We start from the raw sequence: 27,555 nt of genomic DNA, 5'->3' as shown, positions 1-27,555 counted from the left end.
AAAAAAAAAAAAAAAAAAAAAAGTTAATTTCAGAGGTTCCACACATAACATTTAGGTAATTTAAGATAATATGCACATTTTTTTTAAGTGATAGCTAGCTGTAAACTCAGAAATAAAACAATGTATGTATCTACAGCTATTTGGCCCTTTCTCTTGCAAGTTTTTGTAACTGTTTTGCATTTCCATAAAGAAGGAAAGTTAATTTCAATCAACAATTCAGAATACTGAGAGCAAAACACTGTGTAACTACTGACTGTTGTTTGTATCAGGGAAAAGTGGTGAATTACTTTATTCCGTCACATTATTTTGGAGGAAAACTGAAAGAGACAGAAATCCAGAATATCGAATTTGAACCAAAAGAAAAAGTTCAGTGCCCTCGTAAGTATGACATCTCTTAAAGGAAATACCTTTTTGTAATGATCTTTGCTAAAGTTCTTGCAATCCTTAGAGATATCTTGTAATTGTTATAAATAATTGTTTTTACAGTTATGTATGCTTTTCATAAATGAATTCAATTACAAGTCATAGTATCTTAACAAAAGTAAAGATGTATTCTTTTGTTTGACTTGGCCCAGGTAGTTCTTGCTCAGTCTGTTGTATTTAAATCTCTTTAGCTTACAGTTTAAACCAGGCTTTATTTATCTTTTAGGAAATGAACGTTTCGCATACTACTCGTAGCGTATACTTAAATAATTGTGAGAGTTTTCTTTTATAATTCTGAATGATTGTTGTTTTATAACATTAACAATTCAATATAAGTAATTCTTCCTTCAATTATTTGTATTACATTAATTTGTTTCTTAATATGCTGAGATACATTTTTATTACATATTTTTTCAAAATGACACTATGTTGTAATAAATCTTTGATTTATTTTTTTCTTAACTCAGTCCTCATGCAGATTAAGATTAACCAGGTTATACTTTCTTTTCATTTTAATTATTTTGACTGAATTAGCATATCCTTTTACATTTAGCTACACGTGTGATGATCCTGACAGCTGTGAAGGAAATGAATGGAAAAAAAGGAGTGTCCATCCTTTCCATCTATAAGTATGTCAGTTCTATATATAGATACGATGTTCAACGGAACAGGAGTCTTTTGAAACGGATGCTGAAATGTTTAATTTTTGAAGGTCTCGTGAAACAGATCAAAGGCCATGGTTTTTCTGGGACTTTTACATTAGGAAAGAATTATAAGGAAGAGGATATATGTGATAAAACAAAAAAGCAGGTAACAGAGCTTAAGTTAAGCTGCATATTAAGTACACTTATGTGATACCTTACCGAGTACATTGACAGATCCCACCTTGACACTGAAACTCTTACAATCTGAAGATAAAAAACAAAATAGGAAGAGTACTTATATCTGTAACTTATATTTTCTACTTTGTGGATATAAACTCCATGAGAATAACTTTATTTTGGCTATCATTAAACCCAGAGGATAATGCTTGGCACATAACAAATACTCAGATATTTATTGAATGAATTATAAAATTAGTTGGCTAAGCCTGTTATAGAGTCTAAAGCATCTTCTGTATTATTTATTTTTAGTATTTTTTTTTAAGAGACAGGGCATCTGTCTATTGCCCTGGCTAGAATGCAGTGGTCATAGCTAACTGCAGCCTTGAACTCCTGTGCCAAGCTATCATCTTGCCTTAGCCTCCCAAGTAATTATGAGTACAGGCTCATGCTACCATGCCTGGTTAATTTTTCTTATTTTTTGTAGAGATGGGGTTCTCACTGTGTTGCCCAGGCAGGTCTGGAACTACTAAATTCTTGTTTTCTTTATATTATTATCTTATAAAATTTCTGCATTTTGTTAGAAAACTGCTTCTGTTGGGCCAGTAATTTCAGTTTGCCTTTAGGAAAATAGTTAAAATATTTGCAATCATAAATAAAGACTAATGACAACAAGTCAAGATGTGGAACTAGCAGCTTGGCCACCAAGAAAAAAAATTATTTCCTGGAGTAGGAAGTCTGGTATTGTCCTTGGGTAGCATTGAAGACAGCAATCAACTGTGCTTTTGGTAATCCTGCTACCACCAAAACTAGAAAATTTCCCTCAGTTAATGCCGTTGAATACATGTTGTGTCTTAACTCCCCTGTTCGACCTCAGCCCTGATATCACTTGGAGGAAGCTGTCCCTGTTACCTACCTGCCTATCATACTCCCACTATGTTGTACAACCCTCTTAGGTATTCCTATAGCATCATTTTACTTTTTACTGTTCTCACTTTTCCAGTAGACCCCTTTGAGACCAGGGGCCAAGTATTGTTCATATTTGTGTCCCTAGCATCTAACACAACTACTGGCACAGAATTGGCATTTAATAAGTAATTGTAAGAGAGGACACATGTAGAAAAGGGAAGGAAAGAAGCAATCAATTTGCTAATTGCAGTAACCAGTGGATTATCTTTTACTTTCTTTGGATGCAATATTTTAGTACTTGGTATTTTTGTAGTTGCCCCAATTTGTGTATTTATGTACTTGAAAGTACTAGTCTTGTATTGATTTAGGCAGACTAAATCATAGTAGGTTAATAACAAAATATCAGTAGCTTCCTTTATCTTCCTAATTTTTCATCTCTTCAAATCTTACACTTGTAGAGCCGTCCTTTTGTTTTGAGATAAAGCGAGGGTCCTTACAGAGGGCAGATTGGAAGCCACTTATCAAGAGTGATTCTCCTCAGGGAAAAAGGTAGCAAAGGGTAGATTTTTATATGAAGTACTTACATAAATCAGGAGTTTAATTTCAGAAGTGCAACTATGTTGAAATCAATTAATTAAATTTTTTTTTCATAGGCAGTAGGGAGTCCAAGGAAAATTCAGAAAGAATCTAGAAAATCAGGGAGTAAGGACACAGATTCTGAATACTTGCCATCAAACACCTCTGATGATGATGATGATCCTTACTATTATTATTATAAGTCCAGGAGAAATCGTAGTAAATTGAGGAAAAAGCCTCTTCCATCCACAAAAAGAGGAAAAAGTCAACCATTTATCAATCCCCATTCACAAGGTCTCTGTCCAGCTACTAGCAACTCTGGAATAAATGATGTTGCTATGTCTAAAAGTACATGTATCTCTGAATTCAACCAAGAAAATGAAACAGAGGACTGTGCTGAATCTCTAAATCCTGCTGTTAGTGATGTACCACCTTCTAATACCATGAGTCCCTTTAACACCTCTGATTATCGCTTTGAGTGCATATGTGGTGAACTTGATCAGATAGATCGTAAGCCTCGTGTTCAGTGCCTGAAGTGTCACCTGTGGCAGCATGCAACGTGCGTAAATTATGATGAGAAAAATCTGAAGATCAAGCCTTTTTATTGCCCCCACTGCCTTGTTGCAATGGAGCCAGTGTCAACAAGAGCAACTCTGATCATCTCTCCAAGTTCCATCTGTCACCAGTGGGTGGATGAGATCAACAGGCACGTGAGGTCATCATCTCTTCGAGTCTTGGTAAGGCCACTTGGACTAGAGGGAGAGGAAAATGTGAAGTTTTTCTTCTTCATGATAGTTTCCTAATCTTTGTTTCTTTGTTGTTTATCCTCAAAACTAACTGAATGAGTTAATAGTAATGTTAAAGCTTAAAGAAAAAAATTGAGACTAATAACTAGAACAGTACAGTGTTATTCTATTCTAACATCAGAATTTCAGCAGTTTAAGCATTCTGAATATAAAGATGTGAACACTTTTTAAAAATTCTTGAGTATGTAAATGAAAAAATATTGGTATAAGCATTTATAGTCTTCAGAGAGAAATGCAATTCAAAGACAGCACTGTGTTATAGGAGCTACTTATCTGACCTGCCATCTCTTAGCTCCAGAATCATCCTCTAAAGCTTCAGTTACCTCAGCTGTAAAATAAGAATTTACTTATACAGCAAATCTTTATTGACCACTTATTATGTGCCAGGAACTGTGCTGAGTTTTAAAAATGGTATCCAGTCATTTGTGAAGATTATATGATTTCATCAAGTACGGGGCACATAGTAATATTATTGTTTCCTAATATTAATACCCATCACTAATTTCATTCTTCCTTCTTTCCATACAAATGTTACTGAAGGTTTTTATATTTCATCCACTCTACATAGGCATGGAGAATACCGTAATAAGTAAAACAATTTTTGCTGTTAAGAAGCTCTGTTCTGTGTGGGTAGGCAAAGCTTTGAGTCTTAGTTCTATCAGTTTTGAGCAAGTCACTTTATTTTTCTTATGTGTGGGATAGGAATGTTAACTACCAACAGAATTATTGTTGAAGTTTGGAGATAATGCTTAGCACAGTATCTGAAATATAAAAGACATTTCATAAATAATAGCTCTTATTTTCTACTTTTTCATACCATTGTGCTTTCACATGTGCTATTGATTCCATCCTCCTACCTACATATAGCCCTTTTCTCTTTTTGCCACCTATGAGAACCTTTAAGATATACCTCAGGTTTTAACTCTTCTGTGATTTCACCTTCTCTGCTACAGAATTGGTCTTTCCACTGTGATGCTGTCATGTTTACATTTATTACAGTTTGTTGCACATCAATTATGTAATTCATCTTTCACACTAAAACATATCCTTCTCTAAACAGGTATGGGATCTGTCTCATAGCATGAATGCTCCTAAGAAAATAGAGAGGACTTAGTAAAGGTATAAGTGAGTGAATATTTCATTGCCTTTAGTGAGCCTTTTTGCAGTAACTGCCTGTATTATTTCCTAGGTATATCAAGGAGTGAAGAAAGATGGCTTTTTACAACCTCATTTTTTGGCAGAACAGGATATAGTTATTATCACCTATGATGTACTTCGTTCAGAATTAAATTATGTCGATATCCCACATAGCAATAGTGAGGATGGGCGTCGACTACGGAACCAGAAGCGCTATATGGCTATCCCGAGCCCCCTAGTAGCTGTGGAGTGGTGGAGGATCTGCCTTGATGAAGCTCAGATGGTTGAATGTCCCGCAGTAAAAGTGAGAGTTTCTGCAAAATCTTTTGAGGGCTGGGGAAGAAGTGGTAAATGGAATTAGGGGAACTTGAGTAGTTTAATAGTTTAAGCATAGTTAACCTGTAGTACTGATATTGGTCAAAAGTTTGTTATTAAACACTACTTGTGCTTTTCTCTTGTGCTTTGAACTACATAACCCTTTGAAATTAATTTTATACTCTGTGAATCTTTGCTGTATGTGAAATATATATTTCTCAGTAAGATGTCAATTGATACATAATGCAAATCAAAGTAAACTGTGTTTAGGAACTTCTATAAGCATTTCTGCTAACTGGGAGCTCATCATGTAGCCTCAGATAGCTTTGAACCAAAGTTGACTTTGACAGTCTTTTAAATCAGAGGCCAAATGGTAGCAGAAAATACTACTTTAGAGACAGAATTTTGATCAGCCTTTGAATGTCATATGTCTTTTTTCTTTTGTCTTTGGCCAGTCTATAACCTGAACTGAATATATGAATCATGTCTATTAGTATATCTGGAGGATAGAGTGATGTAGGACATGAATCAGTTGTTCAGGGGGCTTTTTCATTCTGTATTTGAACTACCCCTCTGTTTTAGGGGACTGCGTGGCAGCTTCCCACTAGTGAGAACCACTGTACTGGAAGATGGTCAATTGAATATGACATTCAGCATTAAGTGTGATAACCGTTAAATAAAAGCAGGTACATCTCACCGGAAGTGTAGCTTTTAATGGGCTGTTATGATTTCATGAGTATGACTGACTTCTGTGTTCTTTCTCTGGTTTTCTGGATTTTGTTTTATTTCATTTTCTCTCTCATCAGGCTGCAGAAATGGCCCAGCGTTTGAGCGGGATTAATCGGTGGTGTATCAGTGGCACTCCAGTACAGAGAGGATTAGAGGGTAATGTATGGTTTCCTCACATATTGCATGCACTTGGAAAGCTACATTTTTTAGAGAGAAAAGTATTGTTATGCTTAACCTTTGCTGAAGTCCTTATTGACGTGATGATTCATAACTTTATAGTTGACTCCTAATAGTTTCAAGCGTTTATCTTTTTAAATGGGACTCAGGTGATTTTTCTGTTTATGTATATGAGGACAGATATATATTAAGAGGTCTCTTTGCCTTAAGTTGAACAATTATTGTACCTGCCTAAACAGCATAGATATGTCTGAATTAAAATTAGAGTTCCAAAGTGATAGGTAGAAAACAGAAAGAATCTAACCCAAAAAGAAACAAAGGGTAGTGGTGGGGAGGAGGAGAGGCAGAAAAACAGAGAAAGGGAGTTAATTTCAATTGACTGTGTCTGTGAAAATGGAGACTATAGTTTTTATTGTGTGAACCCATGAATACTAGGGCCATAATTTTAGTAATTATAGAAGTTAATAGGCTTATAATGTCACACTATATGTATATACCATTATTCCTTGTACCATTCCTTTTCTTGAACATTTAGATTGTGTCTAGTTTTTTCCTCCTCTCCACACATACATTGAAATTATCCTTCTACGTTAATCTTATTCAATATCACTTTTTCTGTAGAACAGACACTGCATTTCTAAAACCTTTATTCAAGTTGTGAATATCTAAAATGAAAAGTTTAACTAAATCTTGTTTTATGTATTTCCCTAAAAGCTGTTATTAAAGTGTAGTTAAATTACAAAATTTAAACATACTTGGAGTTCTGTAGTAAATACTCATCTTCAAAACTTATCTTTCTGAAAACCCAAGTTTTCGTATGTTTGTGTTCAACAGCATAACTTACCCTGCTAAAACAGAAATCTCAGCATCTGTTACTTTGACCTTTAAAAGCAATGTTTTCCAATGATTATTTTTAGGAAGAAAAGGTTTTCTAGTAATATTTTCTAGTATATATTTAAATATTTGCATAACTTAAATGTTACGTTTAGATACATATTTATAGAATCATATCAGGTTCAGTAAAGGACCACATTTAGTGGTCTCCTTTCATGTTTGGAAACTGTCGAAATTGTAAATAGGCATTAATAAGGTCTAAGATCTTACTCAGCTCAAAAGTTAGCTGAGAGGATATAGAAAAGAGTATATGATTATCAGAGTTACTCTTTCTCATTTTAATATTGAGAGAATATGAGCAATAATTTCTTAGTTCCTGGGTAGGTTTTTTTGGAGATATAAGATGTTGGCAAGTGTTTTGAGCACCTGTCACCATTCAACAAATTCTTGAGTAATTTTTTAAAAACCAGCTTTATTTTATTTGTACCTTTGAACTTCATTGAGGTATGAATGACATAGAATATAACCAAATATTTAAAATACCACGTTTGAAAAGTTTTGACACGTATGTATAGCCACGAATATATTTGCGCAATAAGGCAAGTTTCCTCATGTTCCATGTCAGCTCCAAAAGAGCTTTTCCAGACTTTCTAGAATTTTGTCTTTCCCCCTTGCCTCCATATCGCTCTGGTATCTTGCAATTAAATGGTTTTTTCTTGCAATTGATTGCAATATGATTCTTGCAATTAAATGGTTTTTTTCTAGTTGTCACACTAGGAATGTTAGCCTACTCATGACTTACTATGTTGTATTTGGACATGGAAGTCTCGTTTCTTTTCTTTTTGTGCTAAACTAGGGTTTCTCAACATTGACCATATTGACATTTGGGGCCAGTTCTTTGGGAACTGTCCTGTATGTTTTAGGATGTTTAGCTTCTACCCACTAGATGCTGGTAGCACTCCTACAATTCTGACACCCAGAAATGTCTTCAGAAATTGCCAGCCTGAAAATAATGTCATCTACTTGGAATGTCAAATATGGAATAACGCTTCCTAACACTTTCCATCCCCTACACTGTATGTCTACATAATGTATTAATTTGTATATAGAAATCATTGGCTTTGGGGAATATAAAAACCGGGGTTTACATCCTGACTTATTAGTTGTTTGTCCATAAACAAATTCCTTAAACATTTAAGTCCTTATTTTTCTTATCTGTAAAATAAGGTGTTTTAAAGGTGAATTATGATGAAGTATACAAAGGATTTAGCACAGTACCTAGCAAATATTAAATATTCAGTGAATGATAGTTGCTTCTACCTCTGCTTTTGTTGTTTTTATTTTTCATTTATGTAGTCATTTATGTATTTTAGTGTCTTTGAAAGTGTTGACTTTAAAATAACAAATACTTTGTGATGCATTTATTATTTCATTTATTATTATTTATGTGTTTCATTTATTTCTTTGTGAGGTAGGATAGAATCTTAGTCAGATTTTTGCTGTTAGGAAACCACAGACTGGATAACTACAAAAAAGAGAAGTCTATTTAACTCACAATTCTAGAGGCTGGGACATCTAAGAGCATGACACTGGCAACTGGCGAGGATCATCCCATGGTGGAAGGTGGAAGGGAGTACATAAGATAGAGAAAAGCATCAGGGGCTGGACTCACTCTGTGATAACCAACCCTTGAGATAACTAACCCACTCCCTCAATAATGACATTAATCCACTCATGAGGGTTCCACCCTCATGAACGAGTCACATATTATTAGGCCCTACCGCCTAACATTTTTCATTGAAGTTTAAGCTTCTAACACATGAACTTTTGGGGGATATATTCAAACCATAACAGATGATAAGCAAAAGTACATACGATCCCTGATCTGTTGAGCTTACAGCTTAGAGGAGAACATGTATTTCTTAAAATATTTCTTAAATACTTAGATAAATATCAAAATTGCAATTGAGATAACTTTCACAAATGAAAAAAATGGAAAATTCTAACTATAACAGGTTTCATTAAAAAAATCTTATTCTGTAACATCATACAATTGGGATGCAGAAGGAACTGACAACTGAGCTGTGATCTGAAACATTAACATGGGCTAGGTAAAGAGGAAAGAAAAATCCTCTATTGTAGAGGAAACAGAAAATATTAATGTAAATAGATCATGTGGCAGAAATAGTGTGGCTAGAACATAAAGAGCTAGGGAGATGATGGTAGATGGAGAGACTAGGTGAGTAGAGATGGGACCATAGAGGATGTTATTCCCCATGTTAAAGAATTTTGTTTTTTTTCTTAAGAGTAGTAGGAGCTTTTGAAACAATTTAAACACAGTGGTTGGGGGTCATTTTGTGGTTAGATTTGTATTTCAAAAGATCACTCAAGTTGCAGTGTGGAGAGTGGTTTAGAAGAGTGGGTGTTAGGATATCGATTGTCTATAAGAAGTAATCTAGGCAAGTGGTGCTGACACTTGATTTGGACTAGGTTTGTCCTAAAGGTACAGAAAAAAGTGGATAAGGCAAAATTAACAAGCCTCAGGGACAGATCAGGAGATACCAAGATTTCTGACTTGCATAAATCCGTGAATGGTGACTGGTTTCCCCAGTGAATACTACCAGAAAAGAAACATGGGCCAGGCGCGGTGGCTCACACTTGTAATCCCAGCACTTTGGGAGGCTGAGATGGGTGGATCATCTGAGGTCAGGAGTTCGAGACCAGCCGGCCAACATGGGGAAGCCTCGTCTCTACTAAAAATATACAAATTAGCTGGATGTGGTGGTGGGCGCCTATAATCCCAGCTAGTCGGGAGACTGAGACCTGGGAGGTGGAAGTTGCGGTGGAGCCGAGATTGCACCATTGCCCTCCAGCCTGGGCGACAGAGCAAGACTCTTTCTCAAAAAAAAAAAAAAGAAGCACGTGTGCAAAAAGATTATGAATTTGAGATTTTGGCAAATTGAGTTTGAGATGGCTTTGGGACCTCAAAGAAGAGGTAGCATATAGCAATTGAATTTATTTGAGCTGAAAATATAAATCCGTGAACCTTTGTATAGCAGTGATGCATTGGTTCTTTCAGATGTTGCTAACTCCCAGCAACCATCAAGGTAGCTTAATTCAATCTAAATGTTTGTTGATCATCTTCAGAATAAGTGTTGTAGGTGTGGGAAGGATATTTGTATTATTATTTTATGGCTTCTGAAGAGAATATATGCCCATTGTGAAAAAGTTTGAACTGTACATAAAAGTATAAATAAAATTACAAGCTGGACATAGTGGCTCACACCTGTAATTCCAGCACTTTGGGAGGCTGAGGTGGGAGGATCACTTGAGCCCAGGAGTTCGAGATCAGTCTGGGCAACATAGGGAAACCCTGTCTCTACAGAAAATAAAAAAAGTAGCCAGGCATGGTAGCACACACCTATGATCTCAGCTACTCGGGAGGCTGAGGTAGGATCACTGAGCCCAGGAGGTTGAGGCTGCAGTGAGCTAAGATGGTGCCACTGCAGTCCAGCCTGGGCAACAGCAAGACTTTGTCTCAAAAAAAAAAAAAAAAAAAAATTACAAAATTACACTCATAGTCTTCATTTGAAGACAAAACCACATCGAATCTTTTCTATGTAGATGTTTATATATTTGAGCTTATTCTGCCTGCACAATTTTATATTCCTTTTTTTTTTTCCACTTAACATCATATCCAAAGCAGTTTTTCTTAACTCCTTACAGATAAATATATGGAAAACTGTTTAGGATATGTTAAGTGGGCAGGTGGAGGGGAATAGAATATAAAATTGAGTGTGCCCAGTAAAGAGATACACAAGAAGTCCCATGCTCTAAAGCTAACAAATACAAGGCATGCTGAATCAGAAACGAAAAATAGTTCTATTTTATGGGATTACCATAATTTATTTATTTGAGTCATTTTTCTACATATTGTTGCTATGAATATCACTGTGTAAGTAAATCTTATCTATATATTTTTATTACTCTCTTAGCCTTCTTTTCTAGGAGAATTATTAGATAAAGGATATGAGGAATACTGCATCAGAGAATATTCTTCATGTCATCTGTGTGATTAGAAATTCTTTTTTCCAATCCAGCAAATCTTGCGTCTTTTGGTTTCAGAGCATGGTATTTCTTACGTATGTCTTACCAAATACATTCAGTTGAGTGGTTTTTTGGTTTAACTTCTGATAGAAATTTCAGATTTTTGAATTAAGTATAAGCTTTGTGTAATGAATGATTCCATAAACCTAACATTATTTTACCACCTAGCACAAAACCTAGGGCAGAATAGATGCTCAATAAATATAAATGCAATTGGAATTGAATTTCAGATTTAAGAGCCTATACAGCCTGTATTTTAATTCATGGAAAGTTCTATGTGCGTGTAATGTCTGTAGAAACGCTTCTGCAAACTAGTAATGAAGTAATAGAGTTATTCTCAATGTACTTTATTTTTTTCTTTTCAGATCTTTTTGGGTTAGTGGTCTTTCTTGGTATTGAACCTTACTGTGTCAAACACTGGTGGGTTCGACTTCTCTATCGGCCTTACTGCAAGAATAATCCTCAGCATCTCTACAGCTTTATTGCCAAGATACTGTGGAGGTCTGCAAAGAAAGATGTGATTGACCAAGTCAGTACAATAAGTTTTTATTGATAAAGCTACTATAAGAGAAAAGAAACAACTGGGATAGAAAGTTAAATTTTTAGGTGACATCTTTTTTTTTTTTTCTGCTCCTTTTTACAGATCCAAATACCACCACAAACCGAAGAAATACACTGGCTCCACTTTTCTCCAGTGGAAAGGCATTTCTATCACCGTCAGCATGAGGTGTGCTGCCAGGATGTGGTGGTAAAACTCAGGAAGATTTCTGACTGGGCTCTGAAGCTCAGCAGCCTGGAGAGAAGGACTGTCACCTCTATCCTGTATCCATTGCTGAGGCTCAGACAGGCCTGCTGTCACCCACAGGCTGTTCGTGGGGAGTTCTTGCCACTCCAAAAAAGGTTTTATTATCAACTTTTTAATATTGCAGTTGCTATATCATAATAGACAATATTTCTAGCCCATAGTTTCATTCAGAGACGTGTAACTGAGTTGTCAGTTATTTTTAATGGTGTGGAGGATTTTCTTTGGTGTGGAACCTCATTTGCAACAGAGAATTATATCAAAATTATTTTCATGGTTTTCAGCTTTTCTCTTTTGCAGTGGGTTTGGTTGTTTTTTTTTTTTTTTTTTTTTTTGAGACAGCATCTCACTCTCTTTCCCAGGCTGGAGTGCAGTGATATGATCATAGCTCACAGTGGCAGCCTCAAATTCCTGGGCTCAAGTGATCCTCCTGCCCCAGCCTCTCAAGTAGCTAAGACTACAAGTGCACGCTACTACAGCCAGCTAATTATTTTATTTTATATTATTTTATTTTGTTTTATTTTTTGAGATGGAGTTTCACTCTTGTTGCCCAGGCTAGAGTGCAGTGGCACAATCTCAGCTTACTGCGATCTCCGCTTCCTGGGTTCCAGCGATTCTCCTGCCCCACCCTTGCAAGTAGCAGGGATTACAGACATGTGCCACCACACCCAGCTAATTTTGTATTTTTAGTAGACGTGGGGTTTCATCATGTTGGTCAGGCTGGTCTTGAACTTCTGATCTCCAGGTAATCCACCCCGCTCAGCCTCCCAAAGTGCTGAGATTACAGGCATGAGCCACCACGCCCGGCCTGTTTTATATTTTTGTAGAGACAGGGCCTTGCTATGTTGCCTGAGCTGATCCTGAACACCTGGCCCCAAGCAGTCCTCCTGTCTCACCCTCCCAAACTGTTGGGATGACAGGCATGAACCACCACACCTGGCCTTGAACATTTTTTTTTTAAATTAGGATTATTGTTGAGGTTTTTTAAAAATTATTATTTTGTTATTTAGGGTTTTGGCTGTACTCCAGATATGAAAGGCTTTTGCTCTTACTTTATTTCATAGTTCCCACATCAAGGAATTAGATTACCATTAAATATTTTCTATCTCTCCCATTATTCATTCTGAGAACATTAAGAAATTTGTGTTCATAATACTCTGTTATCTCAGAAAGTTTTTGTGAATCAGACTGCAACTCAGGAACTGGCCTTTGGCTATAAGAGATAGAAAGAGGATTCAATTTTGTCTTTGCTTTTAAGCAGGTTGTAGACAAATAAGGGAAATGATGAAAATTACAGATTTCTAAACTATGAAGTGAACATGGTAAATTTCAAAAGGTATATGTACAAATTGCTATGTACAGTTAGAGTCCAAAAACAAATTATATGTGAATGGTTAAGGTTAGACAACCTTTCAGTGGAATGGCATTTAACTTTTGAGGATCTTCATTTTTTACTGATTAAAAAAATATTCAGGCTCAAAGAGGTTTTCTAATTAAGTTGCAGTGCTGGGATTCAGAGTCAGTCTTACATTTTAATATTTGTAATGTTTAAATATATCATGTTGTACTTTGTTCTTGAGGAAGATTTTCTAGTTTCGTTCTACCTTTACTGAAATGGGAAAACTTAAAGAATGATGTGATCAAATAAAGGTACTTACATGGGAAAAAATAATGGTAAAATGGAAGCAAAAAAGAAATGCTAGAGATATCACAAAAACTGCAAGAGTCTCATACTCTTGATCATTTGTGATATAACACTCCCACTGGAGTAACACTTGGGATTTTCTTTCTAGTTTTCACAGTCTACCTTTTCTTTTAGCACCATGACAATGGAAGAGCTGCTGACATCTCTGCAGAAGAAATGTGGAACTGAATGTGAAGAAGCACATCGACAGCTAGTTTGTGCTCTCAATGGCTTAGCAGGCATTCATATTATTAAAGGTAGAAGGTGATTGCTTTGTTATCTCTGATTCTTCCAAACACTTCCTGAGTAAAGTTAATTATAGAAAAAATCAAAATCCCTCCCAAAAAGATACTCTCACACACTACTGAATATAGTTTAAATAGGTTCAACTTAATAGAGAGCAGTTTCATAGAACGTCTCAAAAATCTTTGAAGTTTACATATGATTTAACCAAACATTTCCATTTTTAGTTTTTTTTTGAGGAAATGAGGATACACAGATTTGTATTTAAGTTGTTAATCTTAGTCTTTAATAGTTTAATGGTAAACAAGTAGTCAAAATAATTAGAAATAGAAAAATGGTTAAATTTTGACACATTAAAGGGATATTGTTCATTGATTTAAAAATAGTATTATTTGTAGGATCATTTTTTCAGCAAATATTTGTGTGCCACACCTCATCTAGGTAACGATGATATGGTAAATAAAGTAACTCTCTGATCTTGCAGACCTTAAATTCTTACAGAGGGTGACAAGTACACACACATCCTCCCACACAGACACAAAATGTATATGTAGAAAGTTACAGTGTTCTATATTATGCACAAAATTAAAGCAGGTTAGAAAGAGCATCTTATATTTACGTATTTACATGGATGAATATTAGTGACTTCTCCATCTGTCATGGATCACTCTTTTTGCGTTAGGTCTAATATCTTACAAACTGTCATTTCATGTATTTTGCCTGTTACTCTAGTTTTTACAGGAAAGAGAGTAAATCCATTCTCTGTTACTCTACCTTGGCTGGAAGCAAAGTTATATAACTGGCACTTTTAATAAGCTCCATGTGGACACACCTTTCCATATAAAGATGAGAAACATTAAAACTGTATTCCGTAGGTTCAAGAGTAAAGATGAAACGTGTTAAGTAGAAACACTGAAAACATTCAAACTTCTGGAAATCAAAATTTCAATGTCTAATATAGAAAATTGACTTAATAAATAAATTAGACACGGCCTAAGAAAAAAATCAATAAAGTCTAAAGTGTAGAATAGTGATAGAAACTCTCCAACATGAAAAACAAATGAAGAAGACTGAAAATTTTGAAAAGAGCACCAGTGAGGTTGTGGACTACTTCACATGGTCTGATATAAATGTGTGGAGTCCCCAAAGGAAAAAAGAAAAAAAAAAAAAAAAACACAGGAAGAAATATATTGTGGGTTTTATATCATGTAATTGTACAATGTACAAAAGCAATAATACAAAGTCAGTGTGGGGAGACACAGATGTATAATATTGTAAGATTATTATCCTGTATATAAAGAGGTATAATATTATATGAAGGTAGATTGTGACAAGGCAAAGAATGTGCACCCCACAGCCACCACTTCAAAATACAACAAGGAGTTAGAGGTAATAATCCAAAAGAGTAGATAAAAGTAAAAAAATTAAAAATCAACCAGGCGCGGTGGTTCGTGCCTATAATCCCAGCACTTTGGGAAGCCGAGGCGGGCAGATCACGAGGTTAGGAGATAGAGACTATCCTGGCCAACATGGTGAAACCCTGTCTCTACTAAAAGTATGAAAATTAGCTGGGCGTGATGGCATGCGCCTGTAGTCCCAGCTACTTGGGAGGCTGAGACAGGAAAATCGCTTGAACCCTGGAGGTGGAGATTGCAGTGAGCCGAAATTGTACCAGTGCACCCCAGCCTGGGCTACAGAGCGGGACTCCGTCTCAAAAAAATAAATAATAATAATAAATAAATCTTCTATCAAAAAAAAAGCAAAAAGTAAAAAAGGTTCAAAAAACAAATGAGATGATTAGAAAACAAACAGCAAGATGGTAGATTTAAACACAAGCTTATCAGTGATCACGTAAACTGTAATGGTCTGAATATCCCAATTAAGAGGCCTGGATTGTCAGACTGGATTAAAAACAAACAATAACCATCAATATGTTCTCTATAAGAAACCCACTTTATATTTAAAGATGCAAATGTAAGAGGATGAAAAAAGATACATTAACACTAATCAAAAGATAAAGCCACTATATTTCTGTCACGTAAAATAGATTTCTTATTAATACTGCCTACTAACTGATTGTACCACTGGAGCTTCTAAAGTAGATTTCAGAGCAAAGAATGTTACCAAGGATAAAGGGTGTTACTTTATCACTAGAGAAAAAAATTCTAAATGTATCTAAAATAAGAGTTTCAAAATAAATACTAAAAACTGATAGAATTATAATGAGAAATAAACAAGTGTGTAATGTCAGAGATTTCTACATCCCTCTCTCAGTTATATATAGAATAAGTAAAAAATAAGTGAGGGCATACATAGCTCAGACACCACTGTCAACTAGTTGACCTAATCAGTGTTTATTGACTACCCAACCAAAGAGGAATATACATTGTTTTCAAGTACATGTTAAATGTGTATGCAGATATGGCATATTCTGGTCTGTAAAACAAGGCAGTAAATTTCAGAGGATTCATGCCTACAGAGTATATTCTGTGGCCACAGTGGTAGATGCCAATAGCAGAAGGATAATTAGAAAGTCCCCAAATACTTTGAAATTAAAACACACTTCTAAACCTTTGGGTTAAAAAATAAAAGGGAAAGTAGGAGATACTTTGAAGTGAATAAAAATGAAATACCAAAATTTGTGGGGTGCAGCAAATCAGTTATTAAAAAGAAATTCATAGCATTAAACATGTACTAGAAAAGAAAAAAGTTTCATATCGGAGACTTCAACTGCTACCTTAAGAAATTTAAAACAAGAGCAAATGAAGTACAAAGAAATCAGTTGCCCAAAGAAATGTTTGCTTTTTATAGAGTATAAGGAAATACTCTTACATTAAGCCTCTTTGAGAAGCCCATCTGTAGTGGTTAGCTCTTTAGCATAATAGAACCAGAAATGGCAAGTATCTCTTATTGTGCTAGATACTTGGGTAGAGTTATAAGGATTCTCAGAAGCTTAGTAGAAATAGCTCTGGACAAGAACTGAATAGGATGGGCCTTCTTACATGCTGCAGTTGGAACCCTATGAAATAGTGTATACTGGTCAAGATTTCCGAACTTCTGTATCTTTGTCAATAAAATATACAGGTGCTTTACTTACCTCAACTGTTGTTCTTAATACAAAATGTGGAAGCACATTGAAAACTTTATAAAAACATAGAGATGAAGAATTATGTTATTGATTATGGTAATATGAAGGTTACCTCATTCTTACCACTTTCAACCTACTCACAATGTAAATTCTGTTATCAATATCTAATAGAAAAAGGCATATTATTATATATTCCTGTTAAATTGTTCACATATAGTGCATGTAACTTGGTGGACAAATCTCCCCTCTAGAGTATTCCCTAGAAAGTCCTCAATTTAGCTAGCAGTGTATTGTTTATTATTAAGAGAAATCCCCTACCAGAAAGTCCATTAATAAAGGATATATTCCTTCTGAATTTAATTGTAATTTTCTTTTTTTTTTTTTTTTTTTTTTTTTTTTGAGACGGAGTCTCGCTCTGTCGCCCAGGCTGGAGTTCTGTGGCCGGATCTCAGCTCACTGCAAACTCCGCCTCCCAGGTTTACACAATTCTCCTGCCTCAGCCTCCCGAGTAGCTGGGACTACAGGCGCCCGCCACCTCGCCCGGCTAGTTTTTTGTATTTTTTTGGTAGAGACGGGGTTTCACCATGTTAGCCAGGATGGTCTCGATCTCCTGACCTCATGAGCCGCCCATCTCGGCCTCCCAAAGTGCTAGGATTATAGGTTTGAGCCACCGCGCCTGGCCTAATTGTAATTTTCTACTTAATTGTAATAGATTTGCTGCTTTTAGTTTTTATTAACTTCATAGTGATGTGTTAAACAATATTCATTTTTTAAAGTAACATGACATATATAACTTACATAAATTAGATTCTTCTAATGTGAAGATCGGACAGTGAAGGTCTGACTTCTCAAAGAAATCTAAAATTAATTTCAAACTCTAAAAATATTTGCTTATATTATATGTAAATAAATACATGTGATACATTAATTCATATTCTGAGATTCTCCTTGACTGGTATTAAACACATTTTATTATTCCAATTTTGAACATCGTGTTTTCTGCAGATGATTTTTGGAGAAAATTAACTTGACAATATCAAATCCACTACAGTTTACTCAGAAATGTTAGCGCCATCAAGTGGCTAAGAATGGGTATTTCCAAATTTGACTTAAACCTTTGTAACTTTGAATATGGGTATTTTTTTGTCTTCCTCAGAAAGCATGTCTTTTTTAAAATAAACGTGAAAAACCAGGTATTATAGTGAATAGGTCAAATTCAGCTGCTTCACACTATAGTCCAATCACTATACCTTCTTTAAAAGGTATGGTAATTATGAAGAGAAAATTGTTAAATGAATTATTCTCTATAAATGATAGTATAAACACTGATAGAATTCATAATGTCCTTTGAAAAGCTTTAATCAAGACTCTTAACTAAAAAAGAACTCACCGTGAAGATAATTGAATGTTAATGCCTGCGTTATAATGTAACTTTATTATTGTGAAAATAATCTTCTCGCTTATTTAAAGGGAATAGAAATTGGCTGACTACAGTTGTTTGATAATGTGTGTTTTAGAAAGCTTTGTATTAGCTAACTAATAGAACTAGATGTAAAGCAGTAGTATAAGAGCTATTCCAAAAATTTCTTTTAAATTAGGTATTTTGCACAACACTGAATATGCATAATGCCACTGAACTACACACTTTAGAAAGGGCTGAGATGGTAAATGTTATGTATGTTTTAACAAAATTAAGATATGTGTATAAACTTATATATGAGCTAAAAGAAGACACGACTTCAAAATTTACAAAGGTTTGCATATACATATATCTCATTGTAACTATGAACATGGTCCTAATTACATGATATTCATCAAACCAACTTGAAGTTTTTTTTAAAAAGGAGTATGTGTGATACTTAGGAAAAAAACTTGCTCAGCAAATAAGAGCTAGAACATCTGTGTACCGTTTTTTGGTATTTGATTGCATGGTTTTGCCACTGTTAGATTTTTGCTTTAATAGTGTTTATAATTTACCTGTTTTTTTATTTTCCAAGCAGCAATTAAGATTCTATTATTCAAGCCATTAAAAATGTTCATCTCTTATTTTATTGAGGTATCGTCAAACTTCCTATGTAAAGAAGTAGATAATACATAGGCATTGCAAGCCATAAGATCTCTGCACAACTATCAGCTTGACTGTTGTAGTACAACAGCAGCCACAGGCAGTACAAAAACAAATGAACAGAGCTGGGTTCTAATAAAACTATTTATGGACCTTGAAATTTAATTTTCACATGTCACGAATTTTTTTTTAAATATTTTTCAACTATTAAAAATGTAAAATTCATTCTAAGCTGGTGGGCCCAACAGATAGGCAGAGGGTAGAAATGACCCGTGGGCCATACTTTGCCAGCCTGTGCTTTAATCGATACTTTTTGAATTGCTTTATTTGAATGAGGTGCTAATTATTAATAGTAAAAAACAGCGTACATCTCAGACTAACTGATTTGTGTGACCAGAAGTAGAGGTGAGATCCCTAAGTTTCTGACATGAAGTTTTTAATTGCAAATTATTTGGCCTAATACCAAGAACAATAATAGCTACCAAGAATAGTATATTTTTCTGATCATTATGTGTAGGTTGGTCGGAGTGTCTTAAATTTTTTTATAAATAGTTTATAATTACCTTAAGTTTTTCCTTAATTTCAAACATCATAATGACTAGTGATTGACACCCTTTAACTTCAGCAAGAGGAGATTTTTTTGTCTAAATTAAAAGTTTATCCAGTAGCATAGTCTCAAAACATTACAGACAGGTTTGATTATAAACATATTTCAGTATAATTTTATATATTTCAAATGTAATATAAGAACATTATATTCCATGGAATTAAAAAAGGAACTGTACTCAGCCTTTTTTAAAACTTGGGCAATCGTATTAATACCAAGTCAGATTTCTTTATTAAAATAGTTATAATCATTACATTTTATTTTTACAGTATTCTTAGATAATGGACAACTAGATGACATTGGGAGCTAAATATGTGACTCTCATACTTTAAATACATTTTAATTCTTTAGGTGAGTATGCCTTGGCAGCAGAATTGTACAGAGAAGTGTTGCGCTCCTCGGAGGAACACAAAGGAAAACTCAAAACTGATTCACTTCAAGTAAGTAAAGACTAAACAGTTTCATATGTATTCTGTTTGTTTTTTTAACAAAATAATTTTTCTGAACGTTTAAGAGGATAAATGGTAACAAACAGTCATAATCACTGGATGAAACTTGGGATTCAGTCTTCTCAATAAGCATTTTAGGTGATTTGTGTGTACACTATTTGAGAATCACTACTATTCTATTCCATTCAGGGACGTTTTGGGCACAAGCCTGACAAGGTAAGTCTATATAAGCTACATTTAAAAATAGCTCAGAGTACTTGTACTTCCAAGAGTAGGTCAGTTTTATCACTTTTGCATATGAATATCAACATATTCACATGGTTTTCATTAAAAAGAAAAGGAACTAAGCAATAAAACCTATCTAATGATAATTTTTAGAGGTCATTAGGGAGATTTGGATATATTAATTATAACACTTCCCTTGGATCTGTCATTGACTCATATAAACAAGGCTCTGTAGCTAAATAGGAAGTGAGCATGGGTTTATTACTTTTGGCAAGTTTAGGTTTGAGTCCCAGGTAAGATGTCATTACCATTCGGAATATTGACCGTGGGACTGACTAACATGTTCACAAGTACCAGAGTGGATATTTAGAGGAACGTATGAAAAAGTGGAGGGAGAGGAAAAATTAAATATAAATCTTATATTCTGCATGGATAAAGGTTACAAAAGGCAGGTAGGTCCTAGACCTTAACACCCTGCTCTTGAGTAAAGAAAACAAAGTAGTAGTACTCAGATTGTTTTATAGGAAAAGTATTCAGTGATATGATCTTAATGTGGTGTTAGTGTTTTGTGTGCCATATAAATATTAGGTTCTCTTCAGAGTCTTCTTCATTGACTGTCATTATTATTGCCTTTGATGTGTTTGTAGAGACTTCATGCTACCCATAACTTGATGGAATTGTTGATAGCCAAGCATCCAGGGATACCACCTACCTTGCGTGATGGCCAACTTGAGGAAGAGGTAATTATTATTTTTTTCATTCTTTCTATGAAAGTATATTTTCTTCAAACTTTATGCTCCATATAGTTGACATATCCTAGGACATACAACGTATGAATAAATGTAATCACGTTTTCCTGTTACTTTGATGTTTCAAATTTTGTCGTGATTTTGGGTAGCAGAGAATGGCAGCAGTACGTATTATTTGGCTTCTCTGCTGATCTACCTGCAGTTATGTGATAAATGTTTGTTGTAGATATGGCTGTTGGTAGCCAACAGAATGGGAGGTAAATAAATGAGTTTTAAAAAGGAAACTTTGATCTCATGGCAGATCTACAAAAGATGTAGCTTAGTAAATATACAAACTTTTGCACTCTCTCCACCTTTCTCTGTATTTTTCAAGGGGGTAAATAAAGTCAAATTTTTGGTGGTAGTTCTCTCAAAGAAGTTTCCTCTACAAAAAGTGTTGCCTATTTTTGAAAAGAATGACATCGAAGAGTGATATTATAAATTATTTTACTATAAATTGTTAATAGCTTATTATGCACATTCTTCCAGGGATTTTTGCTGTTGTTAAACATTAAAGAGCTAAATCAAAAGAGTTATGTTTGAAATGTATTGAGCCTATAAATGGAGCCTTTATTTGTGTCAACAAGATAAAAAATGAGATATGCACAGCCTTTTTACACTGGTGGTTTTGGGGATGGAGGGGCCCTGGTAAACTTTTAATTAACAAATATTTTATATATTTATGAGTAGAGAGTGATATTTTGATATATGTAGACACTAGAATGGCTAAATCTAGAAGAAAACCTAGGTAATACCATTCAGGACATAGGCATGGGCAAGGACTTCATGTCTAATACACCAAAAGCAACAGCAACAAAAGCCAAAATTGACAAATGGGATCTAATTAAACTAAAGAGCTTCTGCACAGCAAAAGAAACTACCATCAGAGTGAACAGGCAACCTATAGAATGGGAGAAAATTTTTGCAATCTACTCATCTGACAAAGGGCTAATATCCAGAACCTACAAAGAACTCAAACAAATTTACAAGAAAAAAAACAGCCTCATCAAAAACTGGGCAAAGGATATGAACAGACACTTCTCAAAAGAAGACATTTATACAGCCAACAGACACATGAAAAAATGCTCATCATCACTAGCCATCAGAGAAATGTGAATCAAAACCACAATGAGATACCATGTCACACCAGTTAGAATGGCAATCTTTAAAAAGTTAGGAAACAACAGGTGCTGGAGAGGATGTGGAGAAATAGGAACACTTTTACACCGTTGTTGGTACTGGAAACTAGTTCAACCATTGTGGAAAACAGTGTAGAAATACCATTTGACCCAGCCATCCCATTACTGGGTATATACCCAAAGGATTATAAATCATGCTGCTATAAAGACACATGCACGTGTATGTTTATTGCGGCACTATTCACAATAGCAAAGACTTGGAATCAACCCAAATGTCCATCAGTGACAGACTGGATTAAGAAAATGTGGCACATATACACCATGGAATACTATGCATCCATAAAAAAAGATGAGTTCGTGTCTTTTGTAGGGACATGGATGCAGCTGGAAACCATCATTCTCAACAAACTATCGCAAGAACAGAAAACCAATCACCACATGTTCTCGCTCATAGGTGGGAATTGAACAGTGAGATCACTTGGACACAGGAAGGGGAACATCACGCACTGGGGCCTATTGTGAGGTGGGGGGAGGGATAGCATTAGGAGATATACCTAATGTAAATGACAAGTTAATGGGTGCAGCACACCAACATGGCACATGTATACATATGTAACAAACCTGCACGTTGTGCACATGTAGCCTAGAACTTAATTTGTAATTAAAAAAAAAAAAAAAAGAAGAATGGCTAAGTCAAACTAATTAACGTATCAATTATCTATTTTTATTTGTGTGTTTGTGTGTGTGTGTGTGTAGTGAGAACATTTAAAATCTACTTTCTTAGGACTTCAGCATATGAATTTTGGGGAAACAAAATTTAGTCCCTAACACCTATATTACTATATATTCTCAAGGATTATTTTTAAACTACAGTAACTCTAAGAAATTTTAATAACTCAATTAGCCAAGTTTTAGAAAGGTGTCTTTGCTTTGCTTATCATTTGAAATATTACTGTTCTTTTTCTCCCCTCTTTGCTTATTCTAACTAAAAAAATAATTTAAATAAAAATTTGGCAGACAAGTCTTTGGTGTTTCTTAAATTTTGTTACTTGCACAGGTACATTGTGTTAACTTCCATATATAAGGAATTTTTAGCATGACTTTTATCTTCTCTACAGTGTAGTTGTACTTATATGTTTAAATGCAGTTAAGTAGCTTTAAATATACAAAATGAGCCATTCTTCTTGAAACATCATACTGAATTATATTCTTGATTGGGAGTGACAGTTTATATTCTCTGTTTCAACACAGGCCAAACAGCTGCGAGAGCACTATATGAGCAAGTGTAATACAGAAGTTGCTGAAGCCCAACAAGCTTTATATCCTGTGCAGCAGACTATCCATGAGCTTCAAAGAAAGGTATGCCAAAATGCAGTATTTCTTACTTGTATTTGTCTCCAGATATCATTTTGGGTTTTGGTTTTTTTGTGGGGAGAAACTTGAATTTTTTGTACTTCTTGGAATTCCTAGCACCTAGTACATTGCCTGATCCACAATACAAGTTTATTTAACTGTTAGCAATGATTATTGGTTGAATGAACAGATGCATAAATAAGTCAACTATTTGAGTTCTCTTTCTTTTGAACTCATGGGTTTTCTCTGACCTTGTGTATATAACAGTTGTCTTCTGAAGAAAGTAAAGACTTCTATACCCTCCTTTTTATCTTGTTTCTGAGATGTTTTAAAATGTTAAAACATTAGAACCACAGGTATTTTTCCTGCAGAATTTATACCATTTGTCATTTCTAAAATTTCACTTTTATGAAATCAGTAGCAAAATCTAAAGAGGTTACACAAATACACTTTTATTTTCAATGTTTAAATCAGGTGTTGCAAATTTTTGTCTTTCTGATTGATTAGTATTCTGGGATATAATTTTGTTAGTTATTGTAGATTATTCATTAAGTAGAATCTAGTTCAATTAGTTAAAGATTAGAATGAAGGCTTTCTTATGCTGATAAAGAGACCTGTGACCTTTTCACATATATAGATTATTGAATTTTCATTTGGTGTAAATAATTTTTTTAGTTACAGCCTTGTTATATAAATGCATACAACAAATTCTCATTTATCCAGAGTAGCTAGGAAATAGGGGTTTCTCTTTAATTATATTTTCAAAAGAGGAAGCGAGCATTGTACATGGAATATGTGTACTCATCTCCCCTCTGTGATAGTCCCTTTGAGAATAGCATTTATTACTTTCTTTGAATTTTGACACCACCCTGCCCATTGATGGAAGCTTTGTGAGTACTAAAAAAAAATAATAATTGATTAACTGCTACCTTTTTTACAGATTCATTCTAATTCTCCTTGGTGGCTAAATGTGATCCACAGAGCAATAGAATTTACTATTGATGAGGAGCTTGTTCAGCGAGTGCTAAATGAAATAACCAGCAACTACAAGCAACAAACTGGCAAGCTTTCTATGTCAGAGAAGTAAGAAAACAGGAAGAAAAAGTGTCTATCATAACTTTGAAAGCAAAGAAATCCTTGTATTTTTTAGTTTCTAATTTTTCATTATTACTGACTTTTTTTCTCCATTCATAAACTTATACACACACATTCATACTTCTTTTTTGCAGCCTTTTTTATGGGTACCATAATTGGGTTTAACTCACAACTGCCACATACCTTTGTTACTTTAGTTACTTTAATATTTTACACTTCATAATGTGAGCACATTAGTAACTATTGAAATTATACAGGAAAAGTGCTTGGCAAAGTGCCTCGTATATAGTTTGTAATTACAGATTTAATTAAATGTATATACATATATATATATATATTCAACCAAGGAATATAACTCTTAGCCATTTTTCTTCTTTCTTCCCAATTTTCTGCTTTTATGTTTCATCCTGCAGGCACCTCCTCATATAGAGCAAGGATGTCAGGAGGGCTATCTGTAGTCAGGCTTAAAACGGAAGAATGTGGCAGTCGTACACTTTCAAAGATATCTGAGACAGAGACATACATTTTCCTGCTCTTTTCAGTTCCTGATCCCAGGACTATCAAATTTTTTTGGTGTCTTTTACAGTAGACAGCCCAATATTATACTTTGAATACACTGTAGGAAAACTCAGTCAAATGTTGCTGGTTAAACAAACAAACAAACAACAAACAGTTTCTTTAACACTTTGTTTGGCAACCATTTTCTGAATTTGAGGAAATTGACCTATTATTTTCTTTGTGTTGTGTGTGGCGCTGGTGTGGGAATCAGGTTCCGTGACTGCAGAGGTCTTCAGTTCTTACTTACAACACAAATGGAAGAGCTAAATAAATGCCAGAAGCTAGTAAGAGAGGCTGTAAAAAACCTGGAGGGACCTCCATCTCGTAATGTTATTGAGTCTGCAACAGTCTGCCACCTCCGACCAGCCAGACTTCCTCTCAACTGGTAGGTAATGGAAGAAATCATACAATGAAATGATACCATTTCTTTAAGTTAGATTTCTTAGAGAAGAAACAATTGACTCATATAGTAAAGGTTTTTCGTTTTAATTGAGACAGAAGTAGAAAGAGATTATCAATCTAATTTAAAAAAAAATAAAGTCTCAAGGACAAGGTATGAAAACCATGTAATTTTTTTTTCCAAAATGACGTATCTAGTAGAAAGAGAAATGAAATTAAAATATTAAGCTTCTCCTTAAAATTATCAGATTGCTGGTTATGTTTGTGAATATTTCTCTGTTAATCTTTTTTTTTCAGCTGTGTCTTTTGTAAAGCTGATGAATTGTTCACAGAGTATGAATCAAAGCTATTTTCCAACACGTAAGTTCTCTATTTGATTATTACCTGTCAAGAAAATGAAACATTTTTCAAGACTCAGTATTTGATATGGCTATATTTTCCCCCACAGTAACCTTTATTATATTGTTTCTTTAATTAAATTGATTAGTACACCTTTGGCATTTTGATTGTTTAATATGCCCAGTTTTACCTATCCAGAAGTTACCCCCTAAATGTTCATAGTGTAGTAATATATAATTAATTGAGGTGCAGTTTTGGAGAGTGGTAAAATCCCAGACTCTAGAGTCCAATGGGTTTGAATTATATAGATTTTACTAGCATTTTACTGCTATTCAAGGTAGAACTTATAGTATCTGGCATAACTTCTTCAAGAATAAAGAATGACACAATCAAATATGTTATTACTTTAATAAAACCGTAAGTAAACATCATCACAAACACTTGGATTCTCAGAGGGAAGCTTGTTAGAATAATAAATGTGTCCACTTTCATCCAGGTATGTTACTATTCTGTTTTAGGTCAAATCTGTTTCTGTTATTACTGAAGTAAATAATACATTTCTTCATGTTTCTATCTAAATTCTGTTCATTCATCTCCAACAGATATAAATTCTCTAAAATAGAAATTTTCCCCACATGTTTCCTTGCCAAGCATTCACTTCTGCATGTGAAGGAAGAAAACAAGATTTTTGTGTTGTGTTATGGCAAATGAATCAGTAGTCTTTTTGTTTATTACAGTCTACATGATAGAATTAAAAAAAAAAAAAAAAATGGCCAAATTTATGATGTTTTCAGCTTTTCCAAGGTTGCTTTGTTTTTTCCAAAGACTTCCAAACATGTTCTTTTAGAACTCACATTGAAAGTTGTTGTTGAAAAGTTACTGACCCTGCTTCTGTATTTGCTTTGCTAATATCGCTCATTTACAGTGCTTTTCACTCACTGATAGCAGTTACTGTTGTTTTGTTCTGTTATGTTTTCAGAGTCAAAGGCCAGACTGCAATATTTGAGGAGATGATAGAAGATGAAGAAGGACTGGTGGATGATCGAGCACCTACCACCACCCGGGGTCTCTGGGCAATAAGTGAGACAGAGCGATCTATGAAAGCAATACTATCATTTGCAAAATCGCATAGGTTTGATATTGAATTTGTTGATGAAGGAAGCACTTCAATGGATCTCTTTGAAGCATGGAAGAAGGAATATAAGGTATAGTATTTTAAAACTTCCTTCCAAAATTAAAAATTCCTTCTTTTTTACATCAATTTTGACTGCTACTTTTTCTCTCTCTCTAGTTTTTTAAAATCTTCTTTTCGGATTGGGGTGGCATAATTTCTCTTTGCCTAAAATGTAGTTGTTGTAATAAAGGATAGCAAATACCATAATACTCAAATAAAGACATTCTATTTATTAAACTACTATAAGAAAATCATTATTAAACTGGAACTTATATGAAACTTTTTGTTTAGCCATGAAAGTTTTCATTCTATTATTAGCTTGATCTTCCACTGCTATTTTATGAAATTAGAGCTTTGTTTTCGTTCTGTGAATAAGAAGCAGGCACCAACTACCTTAAAGACTGGGGAACATAGTAAATACTTCTCATCCTTTAAGTCTGGAAACCATTCCAATGAATAAAGACCAATATGCCCTTTCATATTTGTACTTTAATGATTCCATCATATTAAAACTCTGTACTTGAGATTTCATAATTCATTAATTTTCAATTATTGTTTTATTTGGATTAGTTATCCATTGTACTGCTTTCCAGGTGAGATAGGTAAAGGAAGGAAAGAAGTGTTTTATTTATAATGACATATTTTTATTCAATTTGTTTTTTTTAAAGTTTTACTTTTTTAAAGTAGGATAAAAATTTTTATGCAGAAAGGTA

The 27,555-nt window shown here is 34.4% G+C and overlaps 1 protein-coding gene across 7 annotated transcripts in view; it reads left to right on the top strand.

Annotated features, from left to right (window-relative positions):
• SHPRH (SNF2 histone linker PHD RING helicase) overlaps nucleotides 1-27,555 on the top strand; it is an 81,115-nt gene that overhangs the window by 17,941 nt on the left and 35,619 nt on the right. For all 7 annotated transcript variants that reach the window (XR_001888500.1, XM_017888783.1, XM_017888780.1 and 4 more), the window contains 15 exons: nucleotides 270-378; nucleotides 977-1,233; nucleotides 2,807-3,466; nucleotides 4,725-4,976; nucleotides 5,794-5,872; nucleotides 11,200-11,363; nucleotides 11,478-11,734; nucleotides 13,456-13,577; nucleotides 19,675-19,763; nucleotides 20,645-20,737; nucleotides 23,176-23,283; nucleotides 24,218-24,360; nucleotides 25,142-25,315; nucleotides 25,627-25,689; nucleotides 26,648-26,873. Coding sequence is in view for 6 of the 7 variants with exons in the window: in XM_017888783.1 (XP_017744272.1) it covers nucleotides 270-378; nucleotides 977-1,233; nucleotides 2,807-3,466; nucleotides 4,725-4,976; nucleotides 5,794-5,872; nucleotides 11,200-11,363; nucleotides 11,478-11,734; nucleotides 13,456-13,577; nucleotides 19,675-19,763; nucleotides 20,645-20,737; nucleotides 23,176-23,283; nucleotides 24,218-24,360; nucleotides 25,142-25,315; nucleotides 25,627-25,689; nucleotides 26,648-26,873 (2,796 nt within the window). In the remaining variant the exon portion in view is untranslated. The remainder of the gene's footprint in view (nucleotides 1-269; nucleotides 379-976; nucleotides 1,234-2,806; nucleotides 3,467-4,724; nucleotides 4,977-5,793; nucleotides 5,873-11,199; nucleotides 11,364-11,477; nucleotides 11,735-13,455; nucleotides 13,578-19,674; nucleotides 19,764-20,644; nucleotides 20,738-23,175; nucleotides 23,284-24,217; nucleotides 24,361-25,141; nucleotides 25,316-25,626; nucleotides 25,690-26,647; nucleotides 26,874-27,555) is intronic.

Source organism: Rhinopithecus bieti, unplaced genomic scaffold (genome assembly GCF_001698545.2).
Source record: "Rhinopithecus bieti isolate Rb0 unplaced genomic scaffold, ASM169854v2 scaffold_18358, whole genome shotgun sequence".
Lineage (NCBI taxonomy): Eukaryota > Metazoa > Chordata > Mammalia > Primates > Cercopithecidae > Rhinopithecus > Rhinopithecus bieti.
The sequence above is the reverse complement of the archived record's forward strand: the minus strand, read 5'-3'. Positions and strand labels throughout refer to the sequence as shown.